The sequence below is a fragment of the Rhinoraja longicauda genome, chromosome 8, assembly GCF_053455715.1.
Source record: "Rhinoraja longicauda isolate Sanriku21f chromosome 8, sRhiLon1.1, whole genome shotgun sequence".
Classification (NCBI taxonomy): domain Eukaryota; kingdom Metazoa; phylum Chordata; class Chondrichthyes; order Rajiformes; family Arhynchobatidae; genus Rhinoraja; species Rhinoraja longicauda.
Genome location: NC_135960.1, coordinates 65,428,777 through 65,444,834, shown reverse-complemented (window position 1 = coordinate 65,444,834; position 16,058 = coordinate 65,428,777). Strand labels below are relative to the sequence as shown.

The 16,058-nt window shown below is 40.6% G+C and overlaps 1 protein-coding gene across 8 annotated transcripts in view; it reads left to right on the top strand.

The window, feature by feature from the left end:
* LOC144596051 (serine/threonine-protein phosphatase 6 regulatory ankyrin repeat subunit C-like) overlaps positions 1-16,058 on the top strand; it is a 143,249-nt gene that overhangs the window by 95,521 nt on the left and 31,670 nt on the right. For all 8 annotated transcript variants that reach the window (XR_013547562.1, XM_078404147.1, XM_078404143.1 and 5 more), the window contains exons 17-22: positions 2,043-2,114; positions 2,226-2,427; positions 6,169-6,256; positions 10,202-10,319; positions 14,402-14,618; positions 14,719-14,806. Coding sequence is in view for 7 of the 8 variants with exons in the window: in XM_078404147.1 (XP_078260273.1) it covers positions 2,043-2,114; positions 2,226-2,427; positions 6,169-6,256; positions 10,202-10,319; positions 14,402-14,618; positions 14,719-14,806 (785 nt within the window). In the remaining variant the exon portion in view is untranslated. The remainder of the gene's footprint in view (positions 1-2,042; positions 2,115-2,225; positions 2,428-6,168; positions 6,257-10,201; positions 10,320-14,401; positions 14,619-14,718; positions 14,807-16,058) is intronic.

Sequence of the window (16,058 nt, the reverse complement as noted above, 5' to 3'; positions counted from 1 at the left end):
TTTTTTTGCTGAAGTGTGTTTATTTTTTCATTTGTTTTAATTCAATATCCATAGTTTAAGTATCTTATTGTTTGGTTAAAGCATGCAACCAAATGTGTTCTCTTAAGGAGGTGGCTCTAGAAATAGTGGAAGCATTGGAGATCATTTTTCAATGTTCTATAGATTCAGGATCAGTTCCTGTGGATTGGAGGATAGCAAATGTTATCCCACTTTTTAAGAAAGGAGGGAGAGAGAAAACGGGTAATTATAGACCAGTTAGTCTGACATCAGTGGTGGGGAAGATGCTGGAGTCAATTATAAAAGACGAAATTGCTGAGCATTTGGATAGCAGTAACGGGATCATTCCGAGTCAGCATGGATTTACGAAGGGGAAATCATGCTTGACAAATCTACTGGAATTTTTTGAGGATGTAACCAGGAAAATTGAGAAGGGAGAGTCAGTGGATGTGGTGTACCTCGACTTTCAGAAAGCCTTCGACAAGGTCCCACATAGGAGATTAGTGGGCAAAATTAGGGCACATGGTATTGGGGGTAGGGTACTGACATGGATAGAAAATTGGTTGACAGACCGAAAGCAAAGAGTGGGGATAAATGGGTCCCTTTCGGAATGGCAGGCAGTGACCAGTGGGGTACCGCAAGGTTCAGTGCTGGGACCCCAGCTATTTACGATATACATTAATGACTTAGACGAAGGGATTAAAAGTACCATTAGCAAATTTGCAGATGATACTAAGCTGTGGGGTAGTGTGAATTGTGAGGAAGATGCAATAAGGCTGCAGGGTGACTTGGACAGGTTGTGTGAGTGGGCGGATACACGGCAGATGCAGTTTAATGTAGATAAGTGTGAGGTTATTCACTTTGGAAGTAAGAATAGAAAGGCAGATTATTATCTGAATGGTGTCAAGTTAGGAGGAGGGGGAGTTCAACGAGATCTGGGTGTCCTAGTGCATCAGTCAATGAAAGGAAGCATGCAGGTACAGCAGGCAGTGAAGAAAGCCAATGGAATGTTGGCCTTCGTAACAAGAGGAGTTGAGTATAGGAGCAAAGAGGTCCTTCTACAGTTGTACCGGGCCCTGGTGAGACCGCACCTGGAGTACTGTGTGCAGTTTTGGTCTCCAAATTTGAGGAAGGATATTCTTGCTATGGAGAGCGTGCAGCGTAGGTTCACTAGGTTAATTCCTGGAATGGCGGGACTGTCGTATGTTGAAAGGCTGGAGCGATTGGGCTTGTATACACTGGAATTTAGAAGGATGAGGGGGGATCTTATTGAAACATATAAGATAATTAGGGGATTGGACACATTAGAGGCAGGAAACATGTTCCCAATGTTGGGGGAGTCCAGAACAAGGGGCCACAGTTTAAGAATAAGGGGTAGGCCATTTAGAACGGAGATGAGGAAGAACTTTTTCAGTCAGAGAGTGGTGAAGGTGTGGAATTCTCTGCCTCAGAAGGCAGTGGAGGCCAGTTCGTTGGATGCTTTCAAGAGAGAGCTGGATAGAGCTCTTAAGGATAGCGGAGTGAGGGGGTATGGGGAGAAGGCAGGAACGGGGTACTGATTGAGAGTGATCAGCCATGATCGCATTGAATGGCGGTGCTGGCTCGAAGGGCTGAATGGCCTACTCCTGCACCTATTGTCTATTGTCTATTGTCTTTCTGGATAATATGACAGTAATAAAGTAATGTATATTTGAGTGATTTCATGTGGTTGCATCACAGCTTGCTTGTTTTGGGTTGCTTAATGAGAACTCTCATATTTTCATTATTTTGCATGCATTTATGAAAAGGTTTTAAATTTATTTTGGCGAATTTCCTCTTCGTGTAATATAGCGAGTTGTATATAAGTACAACAAGCCAGCAGCATGAATATACAAACTTAATTCTACACTTTATAAAAGATTGGAATTTTTGACGACTATTTTAAGTTCATTACAGTCCAATAACCAGCAGAGCTTTTGTACAACACTTTTATTGTATTTAGCATAGTAAAAAAATTTTTTGGATTGTAATATTTATTCTACAAAAGATAATTTGTCTTTTTTTAGCTTATGGAAGCCACTCGGCACAATTTTGATGATCCTGATTCCACAGCTCCAAAGAGCCCATTGCATTTGGCTGTAAGTTAATTAATTTGATTTTAATAAACACTGTAATAAAAAAATCTATATAATTTTACACTGAATTGAAATTATTTACTCAATTTTATTTGTTTCTGACTTTTTTTTTAGGCCTATAATGGTCATTATCAGGCACTCGAGGTGCTTATTCACTCTATTGAGGATCTTGATGTGAAAGACATAAATGGACGTACAGCTTTAGATTTATCATCCTTTAGAGGTCACAATGAATGTGTTGAAGCCCTCATTAACCAGGGTGCATCCATCCTAGTAAAAGATGGTGTGGCGAAAAGAACCCCACTTCACGCAGCAGGTACCAATATATTTATTTTTGTTAATATGTGAAGGTGAACTTAAAAGATAATCAGTTATTTTGTTGAAGTTCACATTTTAAAATCTGATGTAATTATCCTATTTAGTTAGAGGAAGAAAATTGTAAAATGTAGTATAATTTGTGAATTTTGACAGATTCTGGAGCATTTCAGGAACTGAGAAACGTTTTAGAACCTTTTCCTTGGATTACAAACATCAAATCCATAACTGGATGAAAAATACAAAATCTACATTTTTCGTGTTCTGTACTGGCTCTCTGTTTGGCAGTTGCGACATGCATAAATATGACAATTTCTTAAACACCAAACATTATTCTTTTGAATCTAGGTGATAACCAAAGGGCATTTGTATGTGCTGAAACTCCTTTTGGACTTGGATATCTTCCTTAAGATTTGAATTTAATCTATTAATTTGATTGGATTGAACCACAGGGTTCCAGAAGTGAAACAGTGGTCTACTCAACTATTCACCCAATCCAATCATTATTAATGTTATCTGCAAATTACCCTTGTTTGCTTGAAGGAATGCAGCCAAACATTTTCCAACATCTATTGTCATTGACAGTTTTTGATAGACCAGAAGGCAAAAACAGCTGGGTGATTTGAGAAATTTCACTCTCTGTTGCTTTCCTTGCTGATTCTATTTGAATCTAATGATGCAGTTTAGATCAGTGCTTTCTCCACGTGTCAAATCTTGATGCAGGATGCAGCTTAGATCAGTGCTTTCTAATTGTTGCAAAATAACTTCAATTCTTACTTCTACTTTGGGGTTACTGTTTTATGTTTTCAACTGTGACATTATTTGAGAGATTACAAAGGGTGGTGGTGATAAGAGGTGAAGGAGCAGTGCTGATGATATTTGTGAACATTGTTCATTGGATGCATCATGACGTTTGTACCCATTTCTGGAGTATTCTGGGCATATTACTGTAAATGTTATGACAAAGATTTAATTTTGTACCCAATCTTCAAACTTTGGATTTGAGAAACGTGAGTTGCAACTAAATGCCTGATATATTAAGGAATTTTACACAACAATGAATTTTTTTAAATCTTGTCATCTCTCGGCCAAATACCAATCCAACTCTATTTACAAATTTGCAGACAACACCACTGTAGTGGGCCAGATATGAAATATTGACAAGACAGAGTACAGGAAGGAGATTGGGAACCTTGTAACTTGGTGCCAGGACACCAACTTCTCCCTCAGTGTCAGCAAGACAAAGGATATTGTAATCGACTTAAGAAAGTGAATCAGCACACACCCCAGTATATATCGAGGGTGCCGAAGTAGAGATGGTTTAAAGCTTCAAGTTCTGAGGAATAATTATCACCAACAATTTATCTTGGACCAGCCACATTGAAGCAATGCCCAAGAAAGCACACCATGTCTCTACTTCCTTAGAAGGCTTAGGAAGTTTGGCATGTTCCCAACAATCCCCACCAACTTCTATAGATATTCGTGGAAAGCATTTTATCATAATCATAATCAAACTTTATTAGCCAAGTATGTTTTGCAACATGCGAGGAATTTGTTTTGCCATACAGTCATGCCAATAAAAAGCAACAAAAAAACAAAATACATTTTAACATAAACATCCACCACAATGACTCCTCCGCTGTGATGGAAGGCGAATAAAAAGTTCAATCTCTTCCCTTCTTTGTTTTCCCGCGGTCTGGAGCCTCGAGCCTTCCGTTGACGGGACGATCTTGGCTCCCGTAGCCGGCGGTTGGGCCCTCCGCATTGGGGCGATCAAGCTCCTGCACCGGGGGGGGGGGGGGATCTCAGCTCCCCCACGCCGGGCGATCAGACCCCGGGTCGGGGCTAGTTGAATTTCTTGCGACTTTGGAGCTTCCCGACATCAGTCTCTACCAGAGACTGCGAGCTCCTCGATGTTGAAATCCGCAGACCGCAGTTGGAGCGTTGATCCCAGGTAAGGGATCGCAGGCTCCAATGGTAAGTCCAAGGCCCCGCGGTGGGGCGCAAAGTCAGTCTCAAGCAAGACCTCCAGCTCCATGATGTTAGGGCGCAGAGCGATCGGAGATACGATCCGGAAAAAAATCGCATCTCCGGCAAGGTAAGAGATTCAGAAAAAAGCTTCCCCTGACATCCCCCCCCCCCCCCCCATCCCGCACATAAAACAAACCAGAGAACATTAACACATACTTTTTAAAACACATTAAAAATAACAAAAAAGACGAAAAGGCAGACAGACCGTTGGCGAGACTGCCATCGCTGACGGCGCCATCAAGATGCATCGCAGTACAGTTTGGGAATAGCTCCATCCAAGACTGCAAGAAATTGCCGAAAGTTGTGGACGTAGCCCAGACCATCACGCAAACAAACCTTTTCATTGACTCTATCTGCACTTCATGCTGCCTTGGCAAGACCACGAGCATAATCAAGGACCAGTCTCACCTTGGTCACTTCCTCTTCCTCCCTCTCCCATTCGGCAAGAGGTACAGAAGTTTGAAAGCTCATATCTCCAGATTCAGGAATAGTTTCTTCCCAGCAGTTATCAGACAATTGAACTGTTCCCACTCCAGCTAGAGTGGTTCTGACCTTCCATCTACCTCATTGGAGACCTTCACACTATCTTTAATCAGATTTTATCGGACTTTATCTTGCACTAAATGTTGTACCTTTTATCCTGTATCTGTAGAGTGTGGATGGCTTGATTGGAATCATGTATAGTATATTTGCTGACTAGATAGTACACAAAAAAGGATTTTCACCGTACCTTGATACATGTCACAATTATAAACTAAACTTGAATACAGTGACTTCTGTGAGACATTTTTATGTCGGGCATTCCTTCGAGAAACATTAAGGTTTAGTTTAGTTTAGAGATACAGCACAGAAACAGGCCCTTTGGCCCACCAAGTCTACGCCGACCAACGATCCCTGCACATTAACACAATCCTACATATATTCGGGACAATTTTACATTAATACCAAGCCAATTAATCTTCAAACCTGTACATCTTTGGATTGTGGGAGGAAACTGAAGATCTCGGAGAAAACCCATGCAGGTCACGGGGGGAACGTATAAACTCCGTACAGACAGCACCTGTAGTCAGGATCGAACCCGGGTCTCTGGCGCTGTAGGGCAGTAGTAGCTCAACCGCTACACCACCGTGCCTTTCTGTGTTGTTACTTTAGTTATTTTTATTAAATTAAAGCTATGGACAATGTTAATAGTGTTTTATATGCCATATATGGATCACAACAGAGTCAACCAATTTATCTCCCGATCTTAATTCCATCTTAAATTAAAGAATGCTCCAGCATTGCAATCAGCTTCATGGCTGCCATTTAAAGTTAAACAGGATAGTAATAGTAATAGATAGCGGAGTCAAAGGATATGGGGAGAAGGCAGGAACGGGTTACTGATTGTGGATGATCAGCCATGATCACAGTGATCATGCTGGCTCAAAGGGCCGAATGGCCTACTCCTGCACCTATTGTCTATTGTCTAAATCAATTCTTCTTCCCACCAATGTGATGAATAATCACTCCTTTTGCAACTCTAAGGGAGGAAACCTTGCAGAGAATACTTATAACACCCAGTCGAATGTGAAGTAAACAAGATATATAGAACCATGGCATTGTTTTTTTACCTATTGTCATAAACATACTTCATCTTTGGTTTACATGTATATTATCTTTGATATGATGAAATGATGTGGAGCAGTACATGTGAATCTCTTTTCTGTTGTAGTTTCTAATGGTCACACAACATGTCTACGCATGTTGATTGAGGGTGTAGAAGGTTTGGAAGCAGTTGATGTGACAGATGGCAAAGGACAGTAAGTAGACAATGATTTTATTTCATAGCATTTTTCTCCATCAGTTTTTAGAGCTTTTTCTGGTTATTGAACTAAGTGGATTTCCTCTTCTGTTTCTCTCCACTAACTCATGATTGCCTATTGAAACTGTAACTTCTTTGGAGAGGAATTAAGTTCATACTTGTTCCCCAGTATCCTGCAATTTCTTTTCGTTCACTGATTTCCTTTTGAAAACTATTGATTCTGTACACATCACACTATAAGGCGTACATATGATTGAGAGTTTTATTTTCTTGTGTTACGACTAGTTCTTTTGCCAATTAAATTTAATCTGTTCACTCTGCTTATCAATCACTCAGCCCAATTTTTGTTTCCTTTCAATTTGAGCCTTTCACATTTTTAAACACTAAAATCAAATCAGTGTTGGCTTTATGTTTTCTGATTTAACCACATCTTATACAGTCAGCCATCACCACCATATCCTTCATCACTGGAATCTTTACAATAAAATATTTTGATTCCTCTTACAAATCTTCACATCCTTCCTAATGGTGAATTTTATCTTAATTCCTAAAGTTGTACACCGCCCCCTTCCCCCTCCCCCCTCAACGGCTGCAATTCCATCAAATCGATTATTAAAAGTTACCAACAGAAATCCTGATTCAAATCTGCCAGTTTTTATTTGGATATTAGAGGGAGCAGAAACTAGTAATCAATTGACTTGCAGAATGTATTTAGTAATTTAAATGATATATTGAACAGCATACCGGACTTTAGTTTTCATTTCAAATAGACAATAGACAATAGACAATAGGTGCAGGAGTAGGCCATTCAGCCCTTCGAGCCAGCACCGCCATTCAATGCGATCATGGCTGATCACTATCAATCAGTACCCCGTTCCTGCCTTCTCCCCATACCCCCTCACTCCGCTATCCTTAAGAGCTCTATCCAGCTCTCTCTTGAAAGCATCCAACGAACTGGCCTCCACTGCCTTCTGAGGCAGAGAATTCCACACCTTCACCACCCTCTGACTGAAAAAGTTCTTCCTCATCTCCGTTCTAAATGGCCTACCCCTTATTCTCAAACTGTGGCCCCTTGTTCTGGACTCCCCCAACATTGGGAACATGTTATCTGCCTCTAATGTGTCCAATCCCCTAATTATCTTATATGTTTCAATAAGATCCCCCCTCATCCTTCTAAATTCCAGTGTATACAAGCCCAATCGCTCCAGCCTTTCAACATACGACAGTCCCGCCATTCCGGGAATTAATCTAGTGAACCTACGCTGCACGCCCTCCATAGCAAGAATATCCTTCCTCAAATTTGGAGACCAAAACTGCACACAGTACTCCAGGTGCGGTCTCACCAGGGCCCGGTACAACTGTAGAAGGACCTCTTTGCTCCTATACTCAACTCCTCTTGTTACGAAGGCCAACATTCCATTGGCTTTCTTCACTGCCTGCTGAACCTGCATGCTTCCTTTCATTGACTGATGCACTAGGACACCCAGATCTCGTTGAACTCCCCCTCCTCCTAACTTGACACCATTCAGATAATAATCTGCCTTTCTATTCTTACTTCCAAAGTGAAGAACCTCACACTTATCTACATTAAACTGCATCTGCCATGTATCCGCCCACTCACACAACCTGTCCAGGTCACCCTGCAGCCTTATTGCATCTTCCTCACAATTCACACTACCCCCCAACTTAGTATCATCTGCAAATTTGCTAATGGTACTTTTAATCCCTTCGTCTAAGTCATTAATGTATATCGTAAATAGCTGGGGTCCCAGCACCGAACCTTGCGGTACCCCACTGGTCACTGCCTGCCATTCCGAAAGGGACCCATTTATCCCCACTCTTTGCTTTCTGTCTGTTAACCAATTTTCTATCCATGTCAGTACCCTACCCCCAATACCATGTGCCCTAATTTTGCCCACTAATCTCCTATGTGGGACCTTGTCGAAGGCTTTCTGAAAGTCGAGGTACACCACATCCACTGACTCTCCCTTGTCAATTTTCCTAGTTACATCCTCAAAAAATTCCAGTAGATTTGTCAAGCATGATTTCCCCTTCGTAAATCCATGCTGACTCGGAACGATCCCGTTACTGCTATCCAAATGCTCAGCAATTTCGTCTTTTATAATTGACTCCAGCATTTTCCCCACCACTGATGTCAGACTAACTGGTCTATAATTACCCGTTTTCTCTCTCCCTCCTTTCTTAAAAAGTGGGATAACATTTGCTATTCTCCAATCCACAGGAACTGATCCTGAATCTATAGAACATTGAAAAATGATCTCCAATGCTTCCACTATTTCTAGAGCCACCTCCTTAAGTACTCTGGGATGCAGACCATCAGGCCCTGGGGATTTATCAGCCTTCAGTCCCATCAGTCTACCCAAAACCATTTCCTGCCTAATGTGGATTTCCTTCAGTTCCTCCATCACCCTAGGTTCTCCAGCCCCTAGAACATTTGGGAGATTGTGTGTATCTTCCTCAGTGAAGACAGATCCAAAGTAACGGTTTAACTCGTCTGCCATTTCTTTGTTCCCCATAATAAATTCCCCTGCTTCTGTCTTCAAGGGACCCACATTTGCCTTGACTATTTTTTTCCTCTTCACGTACCTAAAAAAACTTTTGCTATCCTCCTTTATATTATTGGCTAGTTTACCCTCGTACCTCATCTTTTCTCCTCGTATTGCCTTTTTAGTTAACTTTTGTTGCTCTTTAAAAGAGTCCCAATCCTCTGTCTTCCCACTCTTCTTTGCTATGTTATACTTCCTCTCCTTAATTTTTATGCTGTCCCTGACTTCCCTTGTCAGCCACAGGTGTCTCTTACTCCCCTTAGAGTCTTTCCACCTCTTTGGAATAAATTGATCCTGCAACCTCTGCATTATTCCCAGGAATACCTGCCATTGCTGTTCTACCGTCTTCCCTGCTAGGGCCTCCTTCCAATCAATTTTGGCCAGCTCCCGCCTCATGCCTCTGTAATCCCCTTTGCTATACTGCAATACCGACAGAACCTGATCGAGTATTCTAATCCACTGGAAAGCTAGTGGCAAAATAGGGACGAGAAATCTTTCCTTTTGCAACTCAGGAGAATAGGATGATTTATTTTTTTTCTGAATTGAATTTCAAAAATTAACTCTATTCCCAGTAAATATATGTATAAAAGCAGTACAGACATCTTAATATGTTCTGATTACATCTATACATTCAATATTACTAGTGTTACACCCTGTAGTGTCAGCACCTCTAAACTTTGCACCATTGTTGCTCATGTGGACCTTGGAGATGTTCTTTCCCTTGTTTGAGTGGTTTCCCCATCTGACTCAGTCTCTCAATGTCTAGCACTGGAAGGACCCTAGGCTGTGGTTGTCTCCACAGAACCTTCCTGTTTGCTTTAAGCCTCAGATTGTCCCTCAGCACATAATACTGCAGTGTGGAATAGACCCGTCATTCCCTTCTGGCCATCTCGTTGGAGTGAGAGACCCAACATGTTGCAGACCCATCAAAGAGTGTCTTTCATCAAATTAATGGTTTTCCAGCAGTATTTGCCATCTTAGCAATTCCTCAATCTGCAAAGATCTGAGCAACAATTGTGTCCCCATTCATTCAAATTCATTGTAGCCATTCCAAGGGCAGCTGCAATGGGAGTAAGTCTGACGTTTAGGAAAGATCTGACTGGGAAGGCCCCAGATTGTAACTGGCATTTCCACAATTTCTATCATCCTTTCTTTCCTTCAGAATCTTAGGGCACATCCTATCTGCACTCCATTGTATCCACTTTTAAGTAACGCCAGCCTTTGTTTAATTTTATATTATTCATTTACTGGTGAACCTTATCAATTTAATACTTTGATTGCTAACTCTCTGCATGTATGTCCTGATTTCAAATACGCTAAGTCGGCAGTTGTACGATTACAGGCTAATTATTTTCTTTGACAATATTTTTCTTCAGAACACCAATGATGCTTGCGGTTGCTAATGGACACATTGATGCTGTGATTCTGTTACTCGAAAAAGGTGCAAATATAAATGCAGCTGACAAGCAAGGATGCACAGCCTTGCATCGTGGGGTGAGCCACCCATTTAAAACATATAAGCAGACGATTGGTTTTGAAATAACACGTTTGAAGCCGTATCAAATTTAAAGTCGCAGGATATGAACAGCTAAATAAAGTTTCAAGATTAAATTTTTAAAATGCTGTAAGTCTAAAATAAAAACTGAAAATGCTGGTTATACACAGTATGTTAGGCTGCATCTGTGGGATGAGAAACTGGAAGAATCTTCTGACAAAGGGTCTTTGACCTAAAAGAATTTGTAGCCACAATTTCTTGCCACAGATATGACCAGATCTGCTGAGTATTTCCAGCATTTTCTGTTTTCACTTCACAATTAAATTTCCTTCTTTTTTCTTCTTTTGATAATTTTAATAATAGACTATTACCGTTATTTTAAATACTTTGTAATATTCTCAAAATTGCTGGCAACTTACTTAATTCCTAAACTGAAAATTGGATTTTTAACTAGGTTCAGTATAGAGTCACAAAGCACAGAAACAAACCCTTTGGCTCAACTCGTCCATACCAACCAAGATGACCCATCTAAGCTAATCCCATTTACCTGTGATTGGGCCGTATCTTTCTAAACGTTTTTCTATCCATGTACCTGTCCAAATGTCTTTTAGGTATTGTTATTGTACCTGTTGCAATTACTTCCCCTGGCAGCTTGTTCTAAATATCCAGTATCATTAAAGTCAAGCTCTTGAGTCCTGGCAACATCCTTGTAATTCTTATCTGCACCCTTAACAGGTTAACGGCATCTTTCCTATAGGAGGATAACTCAAACTTGAACATAATATTTAAGTGCGACTTGGCCAACTTCCCAACATAATGTTTCAACTTCAATACTCAATTTCCTGACTGTTGAAGGCAAGCATAGTGCAAGCCTTCTTCACCACCCTATCTACCTGTGACGCCACTTCCAGGGAACTCTGTGCTTATATTCCAAGATTCTACCACTCAACAGAATTATCCAAGGACCTATCGTTCACTGTAAAGGTCTGCCCTGGTTTGACTTTCCAAAATTCAAGACCTCGCACCTATCTGAATTAGACTCCTTTACTATTCTTCGGTCTACTTTCACAGCTGAGCAAGATGTACCTCCTGATAACTATCCTCACTTTCTACAATGCCTCCTGTTTTAGTGTCATCTGTGAAGTTACTAATCATGGCTTGTACATTCTTCTCCAAATTGTTGATATAAACCACAAACTGCAATGGACCAAACACTAATTCCTGATGCATATCACTAGTCACAGGCCTCCAGACCTGAAAAACAACCTTCCACAAAAACCCTCTGCTTCCTGTTATCAAAACCAATTCTGTATCTAGTTAGCTAGCTCTTCCTGAATTCACACAGAACGTTGCTCATCTTTCAGAGCCTCATCATAGGTCTTGTTAAAGTCCATGTCGAGAATGTCTCGGGCCCTGTCCTCATTAGCCTTGGTTGCTTCTTCAGGAATTAAATACGATTCATGAGATATGATCTCCCATGCACTAAACCATGCTGACTACGTGTCATAAAACCCTCTCTTTCCAAATGCATGTATATCTTATCCTTCACCACACTCTCCAGTAACTTTCTAATTGCAGATATTTGTTCCTAGGTTTTGCTTTGCAGCCATTTTTAAATGGAGGCAGAACATTAACCACTCCTTGTCTTCCGGCTCCTCACTTGTGTCTAACAACGACTCAGATATCTCAGTCAGGACCCATGCAATTGTAATTTGTCTTTAAATGTAAATTAATTTTAGATCTTTAGATAAATTCAATATGACTCTTTTTTAAGAAGGCCGATGATCTGAACATGAAACAGAATGCTGGAGGGTCTCAGTGGGTCAAAAAGCATCTATGGAGGAAAAAGTTGTAAGTTGACTTTTGGGTCAAGATCCTGCATTCGGACTGAAAGGGAAGAGGAAAGATTGCCAGCATATAGTAGTGAGAGAGAGGGGTGAGTCGGTGGCTGGCAGGAGAACCATTGAACCTGATGAGAGAGGGGAGAATATTGGGCAGAGAGAAATGGAACGGGAGGGGTTGGATTGGTGAACAAATAGAGACAAAATCTCAGTGGACAGGCAAATGTGCATGGGAGGAAAATGCCAGGGCTGTGGGTTTCTTGAAAATAGCCAATTCAATGTTCATGCCTCGTCCATGCAGGGAGAAACCAAGAGTTAATTAAGCAACTATTTCGTGAGATGTCTGTGCTATAGACAATAGACAATAGACAATAGGTGCAGGAGTAGGCCATTCAGCCCTTCGAGCCAGCACCGCCATTCAATGCGATCATGGCTGATCACTCTCAATCAGTACCCCGTTCCTGCCTTCTCCCCATACCCCCTCACTCCGCTATCCTTAAGAGCTCTATCCAGCTCTCTCTTGAAAGCATCCAACGAACTGGCCTCCACTGCCTTCTGAGGCAGAGAATTCCACACCTTCACCACTCTCTGACTGAAAAAGTTCTTCCTCATCTCCGTTCTAAATGGCCTACCCCTTATTCTTAAACTGTGGCCCCTTGTTCTGGACTCCCCCAACATTGGGAACATGTTTCCTGCCTCTAATGTGTCCAATCCCCTAATTATCTTATATGTTTCAATAAGATCCCCCCTCATCCTTCTAAATTCCAGTGTATACAAGCCCAATCGCTCCAGCCTTTCAACATACGACAGTCCCGCCATTCCGGGAATTAACCTAGTGAACCTACGCTGCACGCCCTCCATAGCAAGAATATCCTTCCTCAAATTTGGAGACCAAAACTGCACACAGTACTCCAGGTGCGGTCTCACCAGGGCCCGGTACAACTGTAGAAGGACCTCTTTGCTCCTATACACAACTCCTCTTGTTATGAAGGCCAACATTCCATTGGCTTTCTTCACTGCCTGCTGTACCTGCATGCTTCCTTTCATTGACTGATGCACTAGGACACCCAGATCTCGTTGAACTCCCCCTCCTCCTAACTTGACACCATTCAGATAATAATCTGCCTTTCTATTCTTACTTCCAAAGTGAATAACCTCACACTTTATCTACATTAAACTGCATCTGCCATGTATCCGCCCACTCACACAACCTGTCCAAGTCACCCTGCAGCCTTATTGCATCTTCCTCGCAATTCACACTACCCCCCAGCTTAGTATCATCTGCAAATTTGCTAATGGTACTTTTAATCCATTCGTCTAAGTCATTAATGTATATCGTAAATAGCTGGGGTCTCAGCACCGAACCTTGCGGTACCCCACTGGTCACTGCCTGCCATTCCGAAAGGGACCCATTTATCCCCACTCTTTGCTTTCTGTCTGTCAACCAATTTTCTATCCATGTCAGTACCCTACCCCCAATACCATGTGCCCTAATTTTGCCCACTAATCTCCTATGTGGGACCTTGTCGAAGGCTTTCTGAAAGTCGAGGTACACCACATCCACTGACTCTCCCCTGTCAATTTTCCTAGTTACATCCTCAAAAAATTCCAGTAGATTTGTCAAGCATGATTTCCTCTTCGTAAATCCATGCTGACTCGGAATGATCCTGTTACCGCTATCCAAATGCTCAGCAATTTCGTCTTTTATAATTGACTCCAGCATCTTCCCCAAAAGCCATCTTGAGCTTCTAGCTTCATGTCACATCCACAACAGCATATTTGTTCTCAGCCTTCTATGTTGCTATAGCAAGGTCAAAAGCAAATTGGAAGAACAACATTTCATATCCCGCTTTCGTAGCTTTACAACCCAGTGCTTTGAACATCGACTTTTCTAATTTTGGGTAACCTTCACCCCTGGTGTTCTCCTCACTTATGCACTCACCTGTCTGCCTCGGTTTCTTCTTCGTGTTCCATATCCCCTTCATCTGGTTCCACTTATCACCTACCAACCTATTTCCTACCCCTCCCTCATAAATACCACACACTGGCAACTATTCCTAATCCCCTTCGATCTTAATGCAGGGACTTTACCTGAAACAGCCATACACCTTTTGCCTCCACAGATGCTGCTTGATTGTCAGTTCTTCAAGTAGCCTGTTTTATGGTTCTTTTGTTGGCTTGGTCTTGGGTAAATTGTAATGAAAGTAAATTACTAAAATATTGATTGTCATTTTTTTTAGGTTGTTACCGGTCATGAAGAATGCGTAGAAACACTGCTGGAGCATGATGCCTCTATTCTATGTCGTGATTCCAGAGGGAGGACACCATTACATTTTGCAGCAGCTTGTGGTCATGCAACTTTGTGCAACTTATTGCATGCAGCACTTTCTATAAATACGCTATCAAAGTTAACAGATAACCACGATTATACGCCTTTGCACTGGGCCTGTTACAATGGTACTTTGAATGTTAACATCAAATCAAAATTATTTTGTGAAGAGAATTGCTGTTTCTTCATCATACAGATTTTATCATGTCAAAAAATTTGTTTTGTTAGGTCATGAAAGTTGTTTGGAAGTTCTACTGGAACAAAAAGAACTTAGAAAATTTTATGGTACTCCTTTTACTCCTCTGCATTGTGCTATGTAAGTCAATTCTGAACTTATCTTTCTAAATATGAATATTAATGTTGAGTTCTGCCTGGGAAGAGAGAATTAGATTTAATTGGATAAAAATATATCAAACTAGTTCGCAAGCAATAATCCATGACGTCCTCATTGTGAAATTTCTATCCAGAACTATTAATGTTAGTCTTCATTTTCATACTTACTTTCATTTCATAGAACAGGACAATTTAATTGATTGTAAGGAGTTGACAACTGATGTAGAATTTATTATTCTGAAAGTCAATAATGAGATTTGAAATAATTTACTTAAAAAGTGTTGTAATTAATCCAGAAGTTATGTCTCATTGTTAAGCGCAGCAAAAAATAAATGATTTGAGTAATGATTTGATAAATGATTTGAGTAAAGTAAAGTATCTGTTCAGCGTTGGAACCAAAAGAGCAACCATATTACGAATAATTTTGTTTGTCACCATCCAGCTTGAATGATTAAGACGGAGATTGAAAAATTAAATATTTGAGTACACATTTTTTACAATGTAAATGGTGCTTCTTTGGTAAAATCCATGGAGAATTTGGACAATATAACTTGATAATTGGAGGAGATTTAAATTGTACATTAGATCCTTATTTGGATAGATCTTCAACTCAAAGGAAAACAAAATCCAAGTCGTGTGAATTATTAAACTCTTATATAAATAATGCAAATATAAAAGATGTTTGGAGGATTGATAATCCTTCAGGCCGAGAGTATTCATTTTATTCACCTGTGCATAAAACTTATTCAAGAATTGATTATTTCTTGGTGGACTCCAAACTTATTCCTTATACGTATAATTCAAAATATCATAATATTATTATATCCGATCATGCCCCTTTAACATTTAGGGTAAAACTCCATGGAGTAACGGGGAAACAGACTAATTGGAGATTTAATCCGCAAATCTTAAATGAAAAAGCATGTTATGACTATCTTAAATCGCAATTTGAGATTTTTTTTAACGCAAATGACCTTCCTGAAACACCTGCGTCCCTGCTTTGGGAAACATTTAAAGCGTTTGTGAGAGGATGTATTATTGCTTTTCAAGCGTCTCAAAACAAGAAGAACCGAGTTGAACAGAATGACCTGGAAAGTCAGATAAGACAGTTAGACATAACAAATGCCATCGCTCCCTCTATTGAAATACATAATAAAATTGCAGTGCTCAAATATAAGTTAAATTATATCCTTTCAGCTCATATTTTAAGGCTTTTTCAATATACTAGCAAAAAC